The 18,133-nt window shown below is 32.2% G+C and overlaps 1 protein-coding gene across 6 annotated transcripts in view; it reads right to left on the reverse strand.

The window, feature by feature from the left end:
- LOC108915358 (interaptin) overlaps positions 1-18,133 on the reverse strand; it is a 40,532-nt gene that overhangs the window by 14,314 nt on the left and 8,085 nt on the right. For 3 of the 6 annotated variants that reach the window (XM_018721376.1, XM_018721374.1, XM_018721379.2), the window contains 9 exons: positions 14,964-15,140; positions 14,700-14,903; positions 14,394-14,645; positions 14,221-14,322; positions 8,774-9,025; positions 8,605-8,721; positions 4,562-4,705; positions 4,426-4,497; positions 680-736 (listed from right to left, as the gene is read on the reverse strand). In XM_018721376.1, the coding sequence (XP_018576892.1) occupies positions 680-736; positions 4,426-4,497; positions 4,562-4,705; positions 8,605-8,721; positions 8,774-9,025; positions 14,221-14,322; positions 14,394-14,645; positions 14,700-14,903; positions 14,964-15,140 (1,377 nt within the window). The remainder of the gene's footprint in view (positions 1-679; positions 737-4,425; positions 4,498-4,561; positions 4,706-8,604; positions 8,722-8,773; positions 9,026-14,220; positions 14,323-14,393; positions 14,646-14,699; positions 14,904-14,963; positions 15,141-18,133) is intronic. The other 3 variants (XM_018721378.1, XM_018721375.1, XM_018721377.1) reach the window with 2 other exon arrangements.

Here is an 18,133-nt window from a genome sequence, read left to right on the forward strand (position 1 = left end):
GGAATTTTCATAGTTTGGGAATTTTCCCATCTCTAGTAAAGAGTATCAGTGTCTACGATGGATTTCTCGAACAATTACTTTAAATCATTATTATGTTTTTCATTTATTTTATCATTAATTGTTGTAATAACATGAAGAAACGCTTAGTTTGTTTCACTTTTAATTTCTGATGTTATCGAAACATAGTGTTCGTTAAATCGATTTTTCTCGAAAACGGATCGAGATACTGAAATGAAACAAGAGTACATAATTAATGGAAAAATGATTGCTCTTTCAGGTTTTGAATCAAGTTTCATATTAGGCATAAAAAATTTAAAAAGTTATTAACTAAATTTTCGGTAAAATTTCTCGTAAGTGGTGCCCTCTATGAGCAATGCTGACATTGCAACACGCATCTTATTCGTCACTTAAAAAAATATAGTTTTACAAATTTTCAAGTTCCTAACCTACATATTTTCAGAATAATCGCAAAAAAACGATTTAAAATTTTAACTTTCAACACCCTGTATTTTCAAAACTATCAACTTTCGGATAAGGCATGTTTACGCCAATGGTTACCATTTTACGTGTAGTATCTTCAGCTTTTGATTTTCTCATTGTTACTGGATCACCCTGTATATAACCATCACTTTTTAGTGTTAATATGATATAAATTTGGTACAATGGTACAATATTTTACCTCAATAAGAGCAGGTCCATTCGTTGGATTTGAATTATTATAATTATTATTCTGTGCCTAAAAAAATCAAGTTCTACTGTCATTACGGATTTCTCAATTTAAACTGGATAAATAATTTAACAGATATAGTAATGAAAATGAAGAGATTATGCTATATTGCTGCCACACTGTGCTAAATTTTAGATATTGTATGTGTAAAGTTATGTTATTTGTGTTAAAATTATCAAAAACATCAGCACAACACATTCATGTAATACATATACTAGGGGAGACCCAAAAATAGTCAGACGAAATTCGATTCGTGCGTCGTTCTTGTACTTTGGGCTTCTCTTGCTAGATGAGTGTTACGTAACCCCTCGTGAGAACTATTTCGACCTCTTTTTAAAATGGCTGTATTGAAAATAGCGTGCAACATTGAAATTTCGTTTTCTGCTGGGTAAAAGTGTATTGGATGTGGCTGATATATTATCTACAACTTATAAAGAACATGCTTTGAAAAGTATTCTAGTGGTATTCGCGATTCAAAAGCAGTGACATTAATCAAAGACATTCAAAGCCCGGGACGGCCTGCCAACTGATGAAAACGTGAAAAGAAATTTGCATGCTTTTGTACAAGGAAGCGTACTATTGATGTATTTGCTCAATTATCTGGTGTTTTGTCGAACTCAATGCAACACATTTTAACCGAAGATTTGCAAATGAGACAAATTGTGGTGAAATTCATCCCCGCTTGTTGACTTCTGATCAAAAGGTTGCTCGTGTCGCTGCTTGTTATGCCTTGTTGAAGCACTTGAAAGTGGATGAGAACTTTTTTGACAAAATCATCACCGGGGATGAATTGTGGTGTTATGGGTACGACTCTGAGACAAAGCGACGGTCCTCGCAATGGGAGGCCAAATCCCCTCGCCCGAAAAAGGTCTGGCAAGTCAAATCAGCCGTGAAAACAATGTTGATGTTTTTTTCGATGTTCATGGCATTGTTCGCTCAAAGTATGTTCCTGAGCATCAAAAAGTGAACAAAGTATTCTACCCGAGTGTTTTAACGCGATTGTATCAGTGTTTGGTTGAAACAGACCGAGTTGTGGCAGAGTGGGGACTGGTTCTTCCACCACGACAATGTTTCAGCCCACATAGCCATTTCTATGCGTGATTTTTTGAGAAAAATCTGCATGACACACTTCCTCACCCAATTTACTCAACTGACCTGACACCCTGTAATTTTTTTTGTTCTCTTGGATGAAAAGGAATTGAGAAACATTTGGCAAACATTCCAAAGGTGAAAAGAAAATTAAAGATGGTGCTGTAAGGCAACGGAAAGGACAAGTACAAAAGGTGTTTTGCGCAGTGGAAAAAACGTTTAAACCAGTTTATTAGTATTAATGAAGAGTACTTTGAAGGCGACTAACATTTGTAATCCAAAAAAATTTATTCTGTATTTTTTAAAAATGGTGTCTGATTATTTTTGGGTCCCCCCTCGCATAAAACCATTTTTGCAACTTTTATGCTTTCAGTGGTTGATCTTTTAAAAAATAATTTTATTCCACATACTAAAAGAATTTTTTTCACGATATTAAAAAAACATATATAGATCAAAAGTATTTATAAAAATACTGGTTTCCTGTACAATTTCTTCACATCTTTAGGCTATTTTTTTCATTAACAACTTAATATGAACACATTCTATTAGCGACCAATGAAATGAAAATCGTTTAAAAAATGGTTTTACAGTTTCCTGCAGTAAAATACACAGATCTAATGTTGCAAAATTCTTGAGAATTTATTTTTGAATAACATTCTTGGGAATGGAGGGAATGAATCGAAAATAAATGAGAATATAACATACTATCTTCAGAGATTATGATATAGAGAAATAAAAGCTGTCTTTTTCTCGTTTTGTCCCATTTGTTTTCAAAGTTGCTTAACTCTCATAAATTCTATATACAGAGTGTTAATTAAGTACGTCGACAAACTTTAAGGGACTATTCTTCGAGTCATTTTACCAAAAAAATTACATAAACATGTGTAGGTCCGCAATTCGATAGTTTCTGAGATACAGGGTCTCGAAATTAAGGAGGTTTATCTGATTTGGAATTGACGAACAAATATTCATAAAAAATGAATATAAGCTTATTAATATGAAGAAAATCCTCAAAAAAAAATTGTGACTAGTTTGGATACCTAAGACAGGAGATATTAATAAAAAATGAATATAAGCTTATTAATATGAAGAAAATCCTCAAAAAAAAATTGTGACTAGTTTGGATACCTAAGACAGGAGATATTAATAAAATAATTTTTCACGATTTAGTACAGTCTTATGAGAATGCAGATTTTTTTGCTCTTTCCTCTTAGAATACGTAACAATTGATGAACAGTTTCCATAGCAACTTGTATAAATAGGAAACCGATATCTAAGGAACCGTATGACAGCTGGTAGAAATTGATTAGGTACATGTAAGATACATTATTTATAATAATTCTCCTTCAAACTGCTGTCGTTAACTAACTTATCCTCCACATGCGTGATAGCGGCAACGCCGCGGTCTCGACATAGCGTATTATTTGAAATTCGCAGGTGTCCAAACAAACAAAATGATCGAACAGGAGCGAGCGAACGCCGAGCAGAGCCCGCCAGCCAAGTGCAACGTTGCCAAATATAAAGGCTTACTACTTTAGTCACTAGCGAATCTATAGAAACTTTCGTTAGACTTTAGACGTACCTCCATACCCGATAAACCTCCTTAATTAAACACATTCTAGTGTCCGATATATTATGAAATGAAAATCAATTAGAAAATGGTTTTACAGTTTCCTACAGTAAAATACAGATCTAGTGTTGCAAAATTCTTGAGAATTTATTTTTGAAGAACATTCCTGAGAATGAAGGGAATGAATCGAGAATAAATGAGGATATAACATACTGTCTTGAGAGATTATGATATAGAGAAATAAAAGCTGTCATTTTGCATTTTTCTTGTTTTGTCCCATTTGTTTTCAAAGTTGCTTAATTCTTATAAATTCTATATACAGAGTGTTAATTAAGTACGTCGACAAACTTTAAGGAACTATTTGAGTAATTGTACACCAAAAAAAATTATATAAACGTGTAGGTCCGCAATAAAAAAAAAGAAAAAATAACCTGTTAAAGTTTATTAATGTACTTAATTAATCTCCTGCATTGTTGCAATATTCTTGGAAATGGTCTCAAAGTTCGTATTAGTTACAAGAATATTCTAAAAATTGTTTAATTATCAAGAAATAAATCTTATTTTTTTATTAAGCAAGCTATCGTAATTACTAATTAATTAATAAAACATATTTAGGTACAATATTTTAAATTAACAGCTTCAATTATTTATGAAAAATACTATTCAAAGAACTATTTTTGTGTTGATTATCGCATCACTACTCATTGGGTAAAACAACCAACAAATAAGCACAATATGGTGGCCTACATGTCGACAATATTAAGAATTAATGATCCAGTTTATGAAATCCGCAACTGTAATAAGGACTAATAGTTTTAGGAAACGTGTCAACAAAAATTTGCTCAATATGTTACAATTATCTTCTTTTTACAAGTGACTGGATGGATGTTTACAAATTTTTGAAATTATATTTGAATTAGTGTTCTAAACATTTATTATAATCAACAACAAATCATTTAAAGCCAGGAGTAGTACCATCATAAATGTGCACATAAAGATTGAGCAAACTTTCTCAACAAATGGAAAATTAAAAACTTACTTTGAGACAAACATTCACATCCCCATTTTTAGTCTGTTCTACTCTGAGTTGTTCTCTCAAATGATTTACTTCCTACAATACAAATATAAAAATCACGATACCTGTTTTTTTAAATAGGCAAAAGCATATAACATACTTCAGACAGCTTTTCGATCGTAGCTGTGGCATCAGTCTGTAGGGGTTGGCCACTTTTCAGTACACGACACTCTTGATTTACCTGTTCCTTCAATTTGATTTCGTCTGATAACTGCTTTTCTAAACTTAAAATTTTTGTTTTCAGCTAAAAGAAAACAAAATTTTTAGTGTTATGAATACAGTTTTAAAGTAACGTTTATTTACTTTAATTATAATAAATAATTTGCAATCTCCAGTATTATTCAGTTATTTTTATACAGCATTACAAATATAGAATAAAAGAAATATGGATGAGGAAAACCTCGTCCAAATTTATTATTTTTGATGTATCTTTGAGATAAAATTTAAAAAAAAATCTTACCTAAAAATGATGTTATTGAAACGAAACTTTGTTCATACTATTTGATTTCATGATTTTTTTGCTTAGTTTATATCTTTTTGATACAAATAATCAATTTGTGATACATTTAGACAAAAAATTGAAATACTTTTACAAAAATACAAATAGTGTCCCTACGAACGCATACATTTCTCGATTTCAAAAATGACAAAAAAATATAGAAGATATAAAAATCTAAAAAACGTCGAGGAACTTTATTATTGACACGACATTATACATCTTGGATATTTTTCTAATACGTTTTGAGAATTCGGCAGGATGTTTCAATTTTAAGAATACAAATTTGGATGATTAGCAAAACTTTGTAAATACAGGGTGTCCCGAAGTTAAAGAGCAATATTGCTACAGGGTGTCCTATGTCGAAAAATATTACTTTTTCTTTATATAAACGTGGGTCCAAAAATTCTTCCTAAGGAAGATATAGCCACTCTGATGGTTTTTTCTAAATAACTCCGAAACCAGTTGAGATAAATTTATAAAATTTGGTAACTAGCTTAACTCTTACGTTCTCAGTCGGCTATCAAAACGAAATTTACAAAGGACCCCGCACTTTTCTTATGGGAAGTGGGTTTCGGCCAATTTTTTTGAAACTTCGCAGGCTGATAGTTCTTAACATGTAGATCAAAAGTCTCAATGGGCACAAAGCCCCAAGTCCACCCCTTCCCCCCCCCCAAAAAAAAAAACTGCCTCCAAGTAGCGGGGAGTTTACTTGTCGTTTTATGAAAAAAAGTTTCAAATAAAAGTTGTTTATTTCAATGAAATCTAAAAAAACTATTCTTGTTTTTTCGAAAAATCAATGTTTTAGCTTTAAAACGCCACCAAAGTTTAACACAGTATACGTATGATAGCTGTAGATATACACGTGTGTTTAGTTTAACAGCGTTTTACAGCTTGAATATTACTTTTTCGAAAAAATCACATATAAACTTTTTTTTAGATTTAGTCAAAATAACTTTTACTTGAAATATTTTTCCATAAAATCACAAATTAATTTTGTACAGCTATATAAACAATTAAATTGTTAATAACAATTTTCCTGACCCGATTTCGTAAAATTGAGTTGCAATTTGCAAGTTCGAATTCAGTGCGAAAAAATACGTGCAAAAAATACAGTAATCTGGAAAATCTGTAGGCTGATTCGTAGGGGGCGGGGGGTGTGTGAGGGGCGGGGTCGAGTGGGGCAGTTTGATAATCAAAAATGTGGTTGTTTGGGGTCGTTGTTGGGTTGATTAAAAAAAATAAATTGTTTTACATGCAGAAATCAGTTAAATCGCCCCCGCTACTTGGAGGCAGTTTTTGGGGCGGGGGAAGGGGTGGATTTGGGGCTTTGTGCCCATTGAGACTTTTGATCTACATGTTAAGAACTATCAACATGCGAAGTTTCAAAAAAATTGGCCGAAACCCACTTCCCATAAGAAAAGTGCGGAGCTCTTTTCATCACATAGGTTCTAACGCTGGGGAAAGGGGGATAAAATTTACTATAACTTTTTATGCTTTGACTTTCATGACTTTTGACTGAACAGTATGAAATTTCAGTTTTTTTAGTAAAAAAATGTACTCTTGGTTCAGATTGATAGAATGTTTCATTTTTGTATAAAATCTGTTTAAAAATAATAATGTTGAATCACAGAAAGTCGAAATATTTTTTTTATCGTCGCAGGTTTTGAATAACAAAAAATGCATTTGGCGTTATTTGCATTGACAGTTCAGTTATTTACTTTTTGCAAATTGCTATCAGTCAAAAATGCAACATTTTACGAATGTAGAGCAAGCAGATATTCATAATACCCATTTCTGGTAAGATGAAAAATCACGAGCAATACAGCGCACAAATTTTCAAAATAGATTTGCAATAAATGTGTGGACAGGAATTTTAGGGAACCAGCTACCTGGACTAATTCAGTTTCCCGGTTTTCTGAATGCAGAAGGATACTTAAACTTCCTGCAAAATGATGTAAGAGAACTATTGGATCATATACTGTTAAATGTACGCTTAACGTTATACTATAAGCAAGATGGGGCACCACCTCACTTTACCCTCAATGTCTTAAACTGGTTAAATGATCATTTTCCTGGTAGGTGATAGGTAGAGGTATCCCCATTCCATAGCCACCTCGATCCCTAGAGCTAAATCCTCTAGATTACTTTCTGTGGGGTAAGATGAAGGCTGTAGTTTACGCTACAGAAACAAATCCTATGGAAGAATTACAATTTGGCTGTGAATCAAATCAGACAAAATAATTTTGAGGTCTTCACAGACAATTCGAAGTCGAGCTGAAAAATGTATTCAGCAAAATGGAAATCTTTTGGAGCATTTGCTATAAAAATTACTATTGATAAAGATAAGTTTTATTAATAGTGTGGTTTTCAATTATTTTTATTAGTTTATTGAATTACTATTTAATAATTTCAATTGTTTTTTTACTTTGGCAAATAATAATTTACTAAAAATAATAAATTTCTGTGAAAATAACAATTCGCAAAAAGTAAATAACTGAACTGTCAATGCAAATGAAAATATTGACAATTTCGATTCCCGTTGATTAACACATATAATATTATTTTTAAACGGATTTTACACAAAAATTCAACATTCTACCAATATAGACCATGAGTACCTTTTTTCTCTGAAATTTCATACTTTTCAGTCCAAAGTAAAAAAAGTCAAAGCATAAAAAAGTTATGGTAAATTTTACCTCCCTCCCCCCAGTGTTAGAACATATGTGATGAAAATTTGTAAATTTCGATTTAGTAGCGGACTGAACACATAAGAGTTAAGCTAGTTACCAAATTTCATATATTCATATCAACTTGTTTCGGAGTTACTTAGAAAAAACCATCATCAGAGTGGCCCTTTTAACTGGCTATATCTTTTTCGACATAGAACACCCTGTAGAAATATTGCCCCCTAATTTCAAAGACAAAGAACTTAATTTAAGAATTCAAAATATTATTTTAATTATCATCATTACTCAATGCCTACTGGGGTATAATTCTATGGGGCTGTAGTTCACAGAGTAGTTGATTTAAAAATAAATAATTTCGTAAATATTTCAGCATTATTATTCTTTAATAACTTGTAGACCACAATATTATTATTATTATTATTGTTTATAAGGTTTATGAACACAACCAGTATTCTTAAAATAAAAAACCTTAATATAAAGTGCTCAATAAAAATATTTCTTAGATTTGTGTGAATGAAGCCTTAAATGGTTTGTAAGTGTTTTTTAGAATTTAGAAGGTCTATTAAAATTTAGTTCATATTCAGTTGCAACGATTGTTCTGAAATGGAGTCTAAAATTTCATGAATGTCTATATTATCTCTATTAGTTCCAAAACTAATGAGGCTTTATTCACATCCATACGATTTCTAATTATCGAGATATAAGCCACCGAAGTTAGTCGAAAGATGATTTTGAGTGTAATCATTTGCAGATCTTAGTCAAGTTTTAAAATAAAAAAATTCGTATGTATTGTATTAGATGGGGGTCCACTTTTGGTCTTTAATCAATACTTTACGGATTTTAATCTTTTCACCACTTTGAAAGTTATGAGCAGAAAGATAGTTTTACGTTTTTAGATTGTTTCATAGATGTATCATGTCAAAAACATGCTAACTGGAAAAAAAAACGAGTACTTACGGGCAATACACAACTTTCTTTTAAATTCTCTATTTCAGTATCTTTGGCTTGCAGCTGACGCCTCCAGTTAATTTCTTCTTTTTGTATATGAGACTGCAGTCTGTTTAATGTGCCAGCCTGAAAAGGTATTAGATAAGTACAAATCACTCGGAGACCAATGGCTACTTACTGTGTCATCTATTATATCTTTGTAGTGCTGCAATTGAGCCTGCAATTTGGCTGTATTTTGTGAGTTTTCAGGAGAACGAGGTCTGGTTTGTTGTTTTTTAAGGTCGCTTACATAATTTCTAATTAGTTTACCGAATTCCGCTTGCCAATCTTCCGCAGTCGCTACTTGAAGGTCCTCAATCTCGGGGAACAGTCTTTGGATGAATTCTTTTTGAGAGTCTTGCTCTTTTACGCGAATCTCATTCTTTATTTTCTGAAAATAATTTAATTTGCGGAAAAATTAAGTACAACATAAAATGATTAAAACAAAAAAATATATTTTGTTTAGGTGAAATTCTATACAGAGCGTAATATCAAAAAGCACGAATGGTACCTTGTTAATCTTGAACCAAATATATTTTAGGCTAAGGATGCTTCATTTGCAAGTGCACGGGGTGTATAAGTTTTCATTTATATAAATTCATTTAAGTAATTGTCAATTGTATTTCAGAGCAAAAATATTTCATCCGTTTAATTTTTAAAATGAATAATTCTCAATTTATTATTTCAAAATACTCTCCAAAACTGTTTATTTCACAAAAACACTTATAGGAATTTTTTGTTGCAAATATAGTTACAAATTTTAGAAGTTAAATTCAAGTTACCAATTTAGTTACAAATACAATGTAATCGTTAAAAATTCAAAAAAGAAATAAAATCGTTTCATAGAAATATTAAATTTTCTACATTGTTTTTCAAATAAAATTTAAAAGACCTTTTCTCCCTGAAATACCGTTATGAATCGAATGAACTTATTGAATTTCCAAAATACTCGGTAACATCGAATTTTGTGGTTCTTAATGATGATGCCTCCCAGTATCTTCACCACTGATTAATATAATGATATACAAATTCAGTGAATATTTACTTCAGGTAAACCATCGCCACAAGTTTCATTCATTCACATCATCTACATCAAACATGTGTTGAAATATAGAACTTGTGATGTTTTTCAACAACATGAACTCTAACTTGCAAATGAAGCAACTTTAGTCTAATGTACTGTCAACACAATTATCTGATTTTGGACTCAAAATTGTCAATCATTTGTGCTTCTTCATCCTATATAAAATGTTGTAAACTCAATAAACAGCATAATTCCCCTATTTTTATCATATTGCTGGTAACTTTTCAAAATAATATTGACGTACTATATTGACCAATGTAAAATTTTAAAATTTCCAAGAACACATATGCAATTTTGAAGTGTCTCCTCTACGATACAGTGCCAGCAGCAGCCAATAACAGCAACTGTTCACTTAATCTATAACACACTGTATTTAATCATAAGGAAAATTACAATCCGTTAGTTCGAATTGTATACTTTTCTACAATAAATAAGTGAACATAGTTCTAAATTCTAATATGTCAACTTCAACAATCTATGTCACCATATTGTTTTTATATTGTTATAAAAGATGTATGTATATATGCGTTAAGCAAATCTTTTGAAAATTACAAAAAAAAAGAGAAATTCTCCTATTTACACAACAGCACTGTTGAAAAGTTTGTTTGGACATTTTCAGATATGCTTGAACTTTGCAAGAATAAAGTTTGTCATTTGTGTTTGTTTACTTATTGTTTTCTGCTTCTTTATTTACTTCTTTTAAAAACCTCTAAAAATTTATTTTTAGCGGCACACAAAAAAAATTTCATGAACCAGAGGGTAGACCCCACTATTCTTAGGTTTTTGGGGTCGCTGAAACCAAATATGACCATAAAAAATTATTTCAACTGCCCGTTTTCCCGCTAGCACCTGAAGGGTGTTAAATTTTAAATTTTCTAACAAAATTAAGATGTATGCATATTTCTATGTTTTTTTGAGACACTGAAACTGAAAATGACTACAAAAAATGAATTTAACCCCTCTCTTATCCGCTAGCATCCCCTTACCACCCCCTGAAGGGGGTTGAATTTTAAACTTGTACAAAATTAAGATGTAAGATTTATTTTTTTTTTTGAGATGCTAAAACCGAATTATGATTTCTGTCCTAATCATAACCGTGTTTATTTTGCCTTTTGATATTTTGAACTTGACACCTTATTCTACACAAGATATTTTAATTTTTTTCCGTTTGCATTTTTTTTTTTCTTTGATTTTAATGTTTTTGCTCTTCACTGACCAGTCTTATTTACATTTAAAACACGAATCTAATTTTATGCCTCTGGAATAGGATTGATTCCGTATTTACTTTTGCGACTAAGATACCTCCACACGGTGAAGGCGGATAACAGTTTAACTGGCTTAGAAGATCGTTTGAAAGCAAGAGAGTTTGGTATCATAGAAAGAGGTAAACACCGAAACTTGAGAGGCAAGAGGACTCACGCTAATCAAGCACCCCGAACCGTGAGAGACAAGGGAACTCACGTTAATCAAGCACCCCGAATTGTGAGAGGCAAGGGGACTCACGCTACTCAAGCACCCCAAAGGGAACAGAAACCTACCACCTCTGCGCCGTTGTTCCTGGGTTGCGCTAAAAGTTGAACCAAATCATAAATACATCTAAGAGCTGATATTTCTAATCGGTGAAGTATTGACGTTTACAACATAGGAGCTGAAGGTACTTTTAAACTTGTCTAATTAACAGGTAATTGACTTTGGATCGTTGGAATTTTAAGCGTTGAGCCCATGAAAACTTTCGTTCTCTTATTTTTTCCGAAAATGTTAGCGCAATTTACCGAGAGCCAGCTTTCATATGGATCCTGCTGGTTCTTTTAAATGATTGTAAGGAAGTGCAAGGGGGTGTAATCGAATAAGTGGATATCATGTTTTGTAGTCATTTTCAGTTTCGGCGTCCCAAAAAACATAGAAATACGCATATATCTTAATTTTGTATGAAAATTTAAAATTTGACCCCCTTCAGAGGGTGCTGGCGACCCCAAAAACCTATGAATAGTTGGGTCTACCCTCTGGTTCATGATTTTTTTTTTTTGTGTGTGCCTGTGTAATTATTAATTTATATTTTACTTTCGCTATTAACATTTGAAGGTAGTAATAAAAACAATAACTATATTCCTGTAAGCACTAAATTGGAAAGCAATATGATGTTAAAAATGCACAAATATTTTGTTACACAGATCTTTCACAAATGATTACAAGCCACGTGACCAGTAATTTTGTTTGGAACAGTAATTTTATTTCCTTTACGTTGGCAATTAAAATCAGTAAAATTAAAACAATAAAATCAAGAATACATTAAAACGCAATGTTCTGTTTTATCGGCTGTGATTGGTGTAATTTTTCAAGACTTTTTATTCAATTAATCGGCGAACACATTATCTCGAGCGTAGACATAACAGTTTATCACTGTAAACGAATCATTAATAAAGCTAAGATTTTGGGAATTTTCGTCACCAGCATCAATCATGCAATGTTGGGTTTGCTAAGCTCGGTGGTCATGTGGCTTGTAATCATTTATATCTAATAAAATATAGGCTATTTATTGTACAAGGTTTTTTAAGGAGGTTTATCTGACATGGAATTGACAAACAAATATTCATAAAAAAATTAATTATTATTAATATATAATAATAANTCTGATTTGGAATTGATGAACAAATATTCATAAAAAAAAATTAATATAATATTATTAATATGAGGAAAATCCTCAAAAAAAAATTAAGACTAGTTTGGATACCTAAGAGACGAGATACTAATAAAATAAATAGTGAAAAATTATTTTTCATGTTTAGTGCAGTCTTATGAGAATGCAGATTTTTTTGGACTTTCCACTTAGAATGCGCAATAATTGACAAACAGTTTCCACAGCAACTTGTATAAATAGGAAACCGATATCTAAGGAACCAAATGGATAGTAAGACCTAGGATTCTCTACGGCGCTGTGGTATGGTGGCAAAAAACACAACAGACCACAGCGAGGGAAAAACTGAATAGAATTTAGAGATTGGACTGTTTAGGTATAACGGAGGCGATGGCATTGACCCCGACAGCTACACTAGAAGTCATGCTAAATCTACCACTGCTGCATATAGTGGTGGAAAGAGAAGCGGGGCTAGCAGCATATCGACTCAGGAATAACAATGACTGGAGGGGTAGTTGCTATTCCAGGATCATAGACACATCTATGTCGGAACCAACTTTTGGGATGGTATCTGACAAGATGGTTCCAAGGTTTCACTTCCACAAGCCATTTGAGATTCGAATAGAGGATCAAAGCAAGTGGGAGGAAAGGTTTAATACCCTGGAAAGGTGGAGCCTAATATGGTTTACAGATGGCTCCAAAATGACCAGAGGGACGGGTGCAGGAATATATGGACTCAGACCCAGATGGAGTGCAAGCTACAGTCTGGGGGAGTTCCCTACCGTATTCCAAGCAGAAATTTCCGCGATAATGGCGTGTCTGGCAGAGAATGTACGTAGAGGTTATAAACGTAAACTCATATACCGTGCTTTCACGGGAAAACACTACATAGGAGGTGCGTCGGTCAAACTCGTGCTGCTTCAGTGTTAATATATTTGTTATATTAGAGGAGAAAAAAATGAATATCGACATTTTTGGTCACGAAAATCCCACAAATAAAATTTAGCTCTGTCGCAGTTGTCACATTTTAGGTTTACTTATAGCTATAATAAATGTAGATTATTTTATTACGTAAGAATTTCATTCCCCCTTCTCCCCCCCAAGTAAGGAATGATAAGAAAATGTTGAGCCCCCCCTCCCCATTGAACCCTTACGTAATTTATGGATGACCCATGATTTATCCACTAGTGAATGTACAGAAACTCTCGTTAGACTTTTAGAGGTACCCCCGTATCCGATAAACCTCCTTAAGCTTTACTAATAAAACTATCATGTTTGTTTACAGTTGTTTAGAGTTGCAAACAAACAAGTCAAAATTACTAAACACAATGTTGTTTAATTCAATACTTGTAACGCTTTAAATGTTTTTTAAAAATTTACGATTGCAAATTAAAACCTCTGGATTACTAGGCATTAATATTTTAAACAAATTTTTAATTTTTTAAATTTGGGTGATTATATGTGGGCTTATTATGTCTTTTATATTTAGATAACATAATATTTGATAAGGATAAACAGCTAATCAGTATAAAAACATATTTACCGATACTCAAATATTTCCTTAGAGGTTTATGAATTGATTAACTGCAACGTCTATATTTATTTGAAGAATAATGATAATAAATTGATACTTAATATCAGAAATAAAAATTATTTCATTCCGTTTTACACGTACACTAATCTAAATTTTGAATAAAGACTAAGAAAAACTGGGAAAGGGGGTTAAAAATTGGATCCAGAACTCTTCCCCCCTACTGTTCTGTTCAATAAAAATTTACGACTAAAGAAAAAAAAAAATGAAAAACTGATGTTTTAGAGCTACATAGGAAATGGAAAGTGACGAATCCAATTTTAAAAGAAAACTTACATCTAGGTTTAAGTCCGTTTGCTTATTTGCACTATTGGCTTTACTCCTGCTTTCAGCAACATTTAATGCCTCCATCACTTTCCAGTTCTTAGTTCTTAATTCCTATTTTAATTTGAACAAATAAATCACATGGTTAGTTACTAATATCGACAAATATCACGTTAGTAACTTACATTATTTTTTTTCTTTTGCTCTTCCAATTCTACTTGGATTGTAGAATATTTCTTATTCGAACTTTCAAGTTCTGTTTTGTACCTTGTTTCTGATTGTTGCAACTCGAATCTGACTGTTGACAATTCATTTTTTACGGACGACAGTTCGTTGGTCAGGTTCAGAATTTCTACTTCTTGAGCCTTACTCTCCTCCGATGATCCATTTACTTGGGAGACCTGGTCTTCTTGTAATTGTTGTATCTCCAATTTTAACTGCAATATAGAAGTTTAGCGTCTGTACCTCAATGTTATATTCAGTTGGCTTACCTGGGCAATAATTTTAATATTTTCAGCTTTTTCGTTATTCACTACTTGCAGTTCATCTTTCACCTGATCTATAATTTGTTCCAACCTTCTCTTCTCTTCATACTGTTGTTGCAGGGCGGTATTGATGTTTGAAATTTCCATTTTCCAATCGTTTTCTTGCCTCACAGCCATCTCTAGATTCCTTTCCAAATCTTGACGAGACTCCTATTAAAGAAAAAAATTCAATATACTACTGTGAATGTCAATGAAAAAAATTATTTTAACCTCGAGTTGTTGAATTTGCTGCTTCAGCCCTTTTTCCAGGTTACCCATCTGGATCATAAACTGCTGCTGTTGATGGTCTTTTTCAGCCACATTTTGCTGTAGCTCCAATCTAAGATGTTGATTTTGGGCAGATAACTCCTCGACGTCATTTTTGAGTGTGGCAACAATGTTGTCAGTCTATAATTAAATATGTTTATATGAAAAGATGGATTTTTACCAAGCGGACAGTTGAGTTTATGTTTTGTTTTTGTTTTATTCTTTGAAACCAGGAAAACTAAAACATTAACAAAACACAAACAAATCAAACACTGTGTCCTGACCAAATGGGTTATATTCAGCTTTAATTTCTTTTTAGTTTTCACGTTATTTCCACCAGAAACATAGTTTTTTCACAACATTTGGGCAATGAGTTTAAACCGTGTTTTTTTTTTTATTTTTACTTATAGGTGATTCACACTGCTTTCTGTAAGTAAAGAGAAAACGTTCACAAGGCAATTATCTACATACAATAAGATTTTTTTTAAAAACATCCAATTAGCTGCATAATTATGCTAAAGTAACGTAAAACTTAATAAAATAAACAAAAACTGAACATTACTATTAAATTAACACTATTCACAAACATTTGCAAACCTTTTGAAATTACTGTTTTCGAACGGAATATTGAAAACAAAACACAAACAGTCGCAGGCTACTCAGGTTTGCAAAAATTTTAATAGGGATGTTCAAAAACAAAGTTCAGTTTAAACGTCATCAGGGTCCATTCTGTAAGCGCCTGGGTTAAACAATTTCACGAAGAAGATGAAGACAAAGTATTGATATTTAACCTAACTTTTTATTGTTCACGTCTCTGAACCCACTCATTATTACTTCTCTTTCGTCAATGTCAGGCGAGATTTGGCCCAAATCATTGAGGGGGCAAACATATCTCGAAAAATTTTACACAACCCTCTAAAAGAAAAACCCAGAGATTGCGAATTCCCGCCCGCCTATCTGCGGTTTAACTACGAACTGTTGCCATACAACTATTGTAATTGCACTCCCTTGAAGTTTAACTCTGAGTTTAATTTATTTAGCTCAATTGCAATAATATTGGGGGAGCAATTGCCCCCCCTCAATCCCGCCTATGGTTTATGTTGACAGGGAACTTTATCAAGTCACATAATAAAAACTTTATAGCGTCTGAGATTTCAGCTACACATCTGCTTACTGTGGGTTGACTCACTGAAAAATTGTATCCTTGACCAACTGAGAGCTGTCCAAAAAAATTCAAAGCTACGTGTGGAGGAATTCTGATTGCCCTTATAAGTTGATTTAAGTGTACAGTTAAGCTATTGATTAATTGCCGACAAGAATGTTTATTAAGAAGAAATAACTTTAAATATGTTACGTCTGGCAACTAGGGTACAAAGATGTACCATCAAAATCTGAAAACTCCGGGTCAAACCCGGAGATCTGGCAACTGGAAAGGATCACTGTTATCACAAAGTTGCCTCTGATATAGTTTGTTTTCTCTTCCGGAAGGAAATAGAAAATCGGATTATCTAACCGCATTTTGATAATTGTATGAATTTTTTAAAGTAAACTTACATTTGTCTATTATTCTCGTCAATTTCAACAAGTACCAAGTGAATAAATCCATCGAATGCCATATTTTATCTCTTCAGATTTCAATTTACACAAAAAAAAACTAGTTTAGGAACCTTTAAAATTAACTTTTTAACGTCTACACTCAACTCAACTGGTTTAATTTAACCAAAAAAATGTTATATAGAATACCATTTCACTGGCTCTATTTAACTCTCGAAAATAACCATATATTTCATACAGAATACATACCTAAAAATAATAGGCGTCAAAATTTTAACACTCTTTAAAATTTAACTTTCCTCTTACAGAATACACCCTATAAAATAGTTAAAGATAGTCTTATAATCAGATATGCAAAATTTTACAAAAAACATACGAGATTAGACTATTATAAATGCAACTTATATTGGCTCAAAAAACTATTTTCCGGTATTGCCAGAGTATGCATGCTATGAGAACTCAGAGATTGGCTTTGTTGAAGTTAAGAAATTTTTTCTTTGCAAATTTGATGACACTGATTTATTTATTGATGTATTTGTGCACCCAGGAACACCAATTTTTTATTCACTTTTTTGTTCACTTGCTAGCCTCGTTAGCTTTGAGGTTTTCATTTTTAGTTTATATTCATAGGCCAGGAAAAAGAGCTGGGAAATGACCATTTCGCGACTTTTTGTTTCGGCAAGCTGAATTTATCACTATAGATGCTAAATATTATGTACAATAACATATTAGTTTCCACAGTCATAAAAATGGGGGGAAGATTGTTTACAGGGTGGTTAATTTTATAATTCTTACATATATTCACGTTTTTCGCTTATAACTTTTTTCCGTTCATTTCCACGACAAAACAGTAAACTATTTTTTTTTTCGTCTTCAAAAGACCTACAAAACTAGCCCTCCAGCGTCAAAAAATATTGATTAGATCAAAAGTTATAAACAGAAGAAGTTTATTTATGATTTTTGAATTTATAAATTGCGTAATTATTACCAGAACGTTTTGGCATCGCATCCTCTCATTCCTCATCACTGTCTAATAACTCACACGAAATCTGGAATCGGCAAGTTGAATAGTTTACAAGTTATGGCCTTATAAACAAATTAACTAATTATTAGTCTAGACAATCCCAAGCATCTTCCACAATCGCACTGAGTTTTTTCGTGGTAGATTTCATAATAATACATTGAAATCCATCATTTTTTTTTTAATTTCAAATTTGCAACCTGGATTTTTTTTTATTTTTTAGCCTTAGTTGCAAAATGAAATATACGACACATGCGCGTGATATAGTTATATATTATTACATATTCGGAAATTTTATGAAGAGCTTTAAGTTAAAAAAAAAAAATCGGCAAAATTCGTTGAAAAACAAAGGAAGTTGCAGACTGTCAAAAAAATATATTATTTTCAAGTGAATTTCACTTTTTTAATGACAGGACTATGAATATTATCATTTTCGCTGCACAACTCGTCGAAAAATCAAGCGACCCTCTAATTTTTAACAATATTTCTTATGCACTTAACATTTTTCCACAAATACAATATTTTTATCTGGGAAAGTACTCGGGTTGCCGTTTATGAG

The sequence above is a fragment of the Anoplophora glabripennis genome, unplaced genomic scaffold (genome assembly GCF_000390285.2).
Source record: "Anoplophora glabripennis isolate ALB-LARVAE unplaced genomic scaffold, Agla_2.0 scaffold991, whole genome shotgun sequence".
NCBI lineage: Eukaryota > Metazoa > Arthropoda > Insecta > Coleoptera > Cerambycidae > Anoplophora > Anoplophora glabripennis.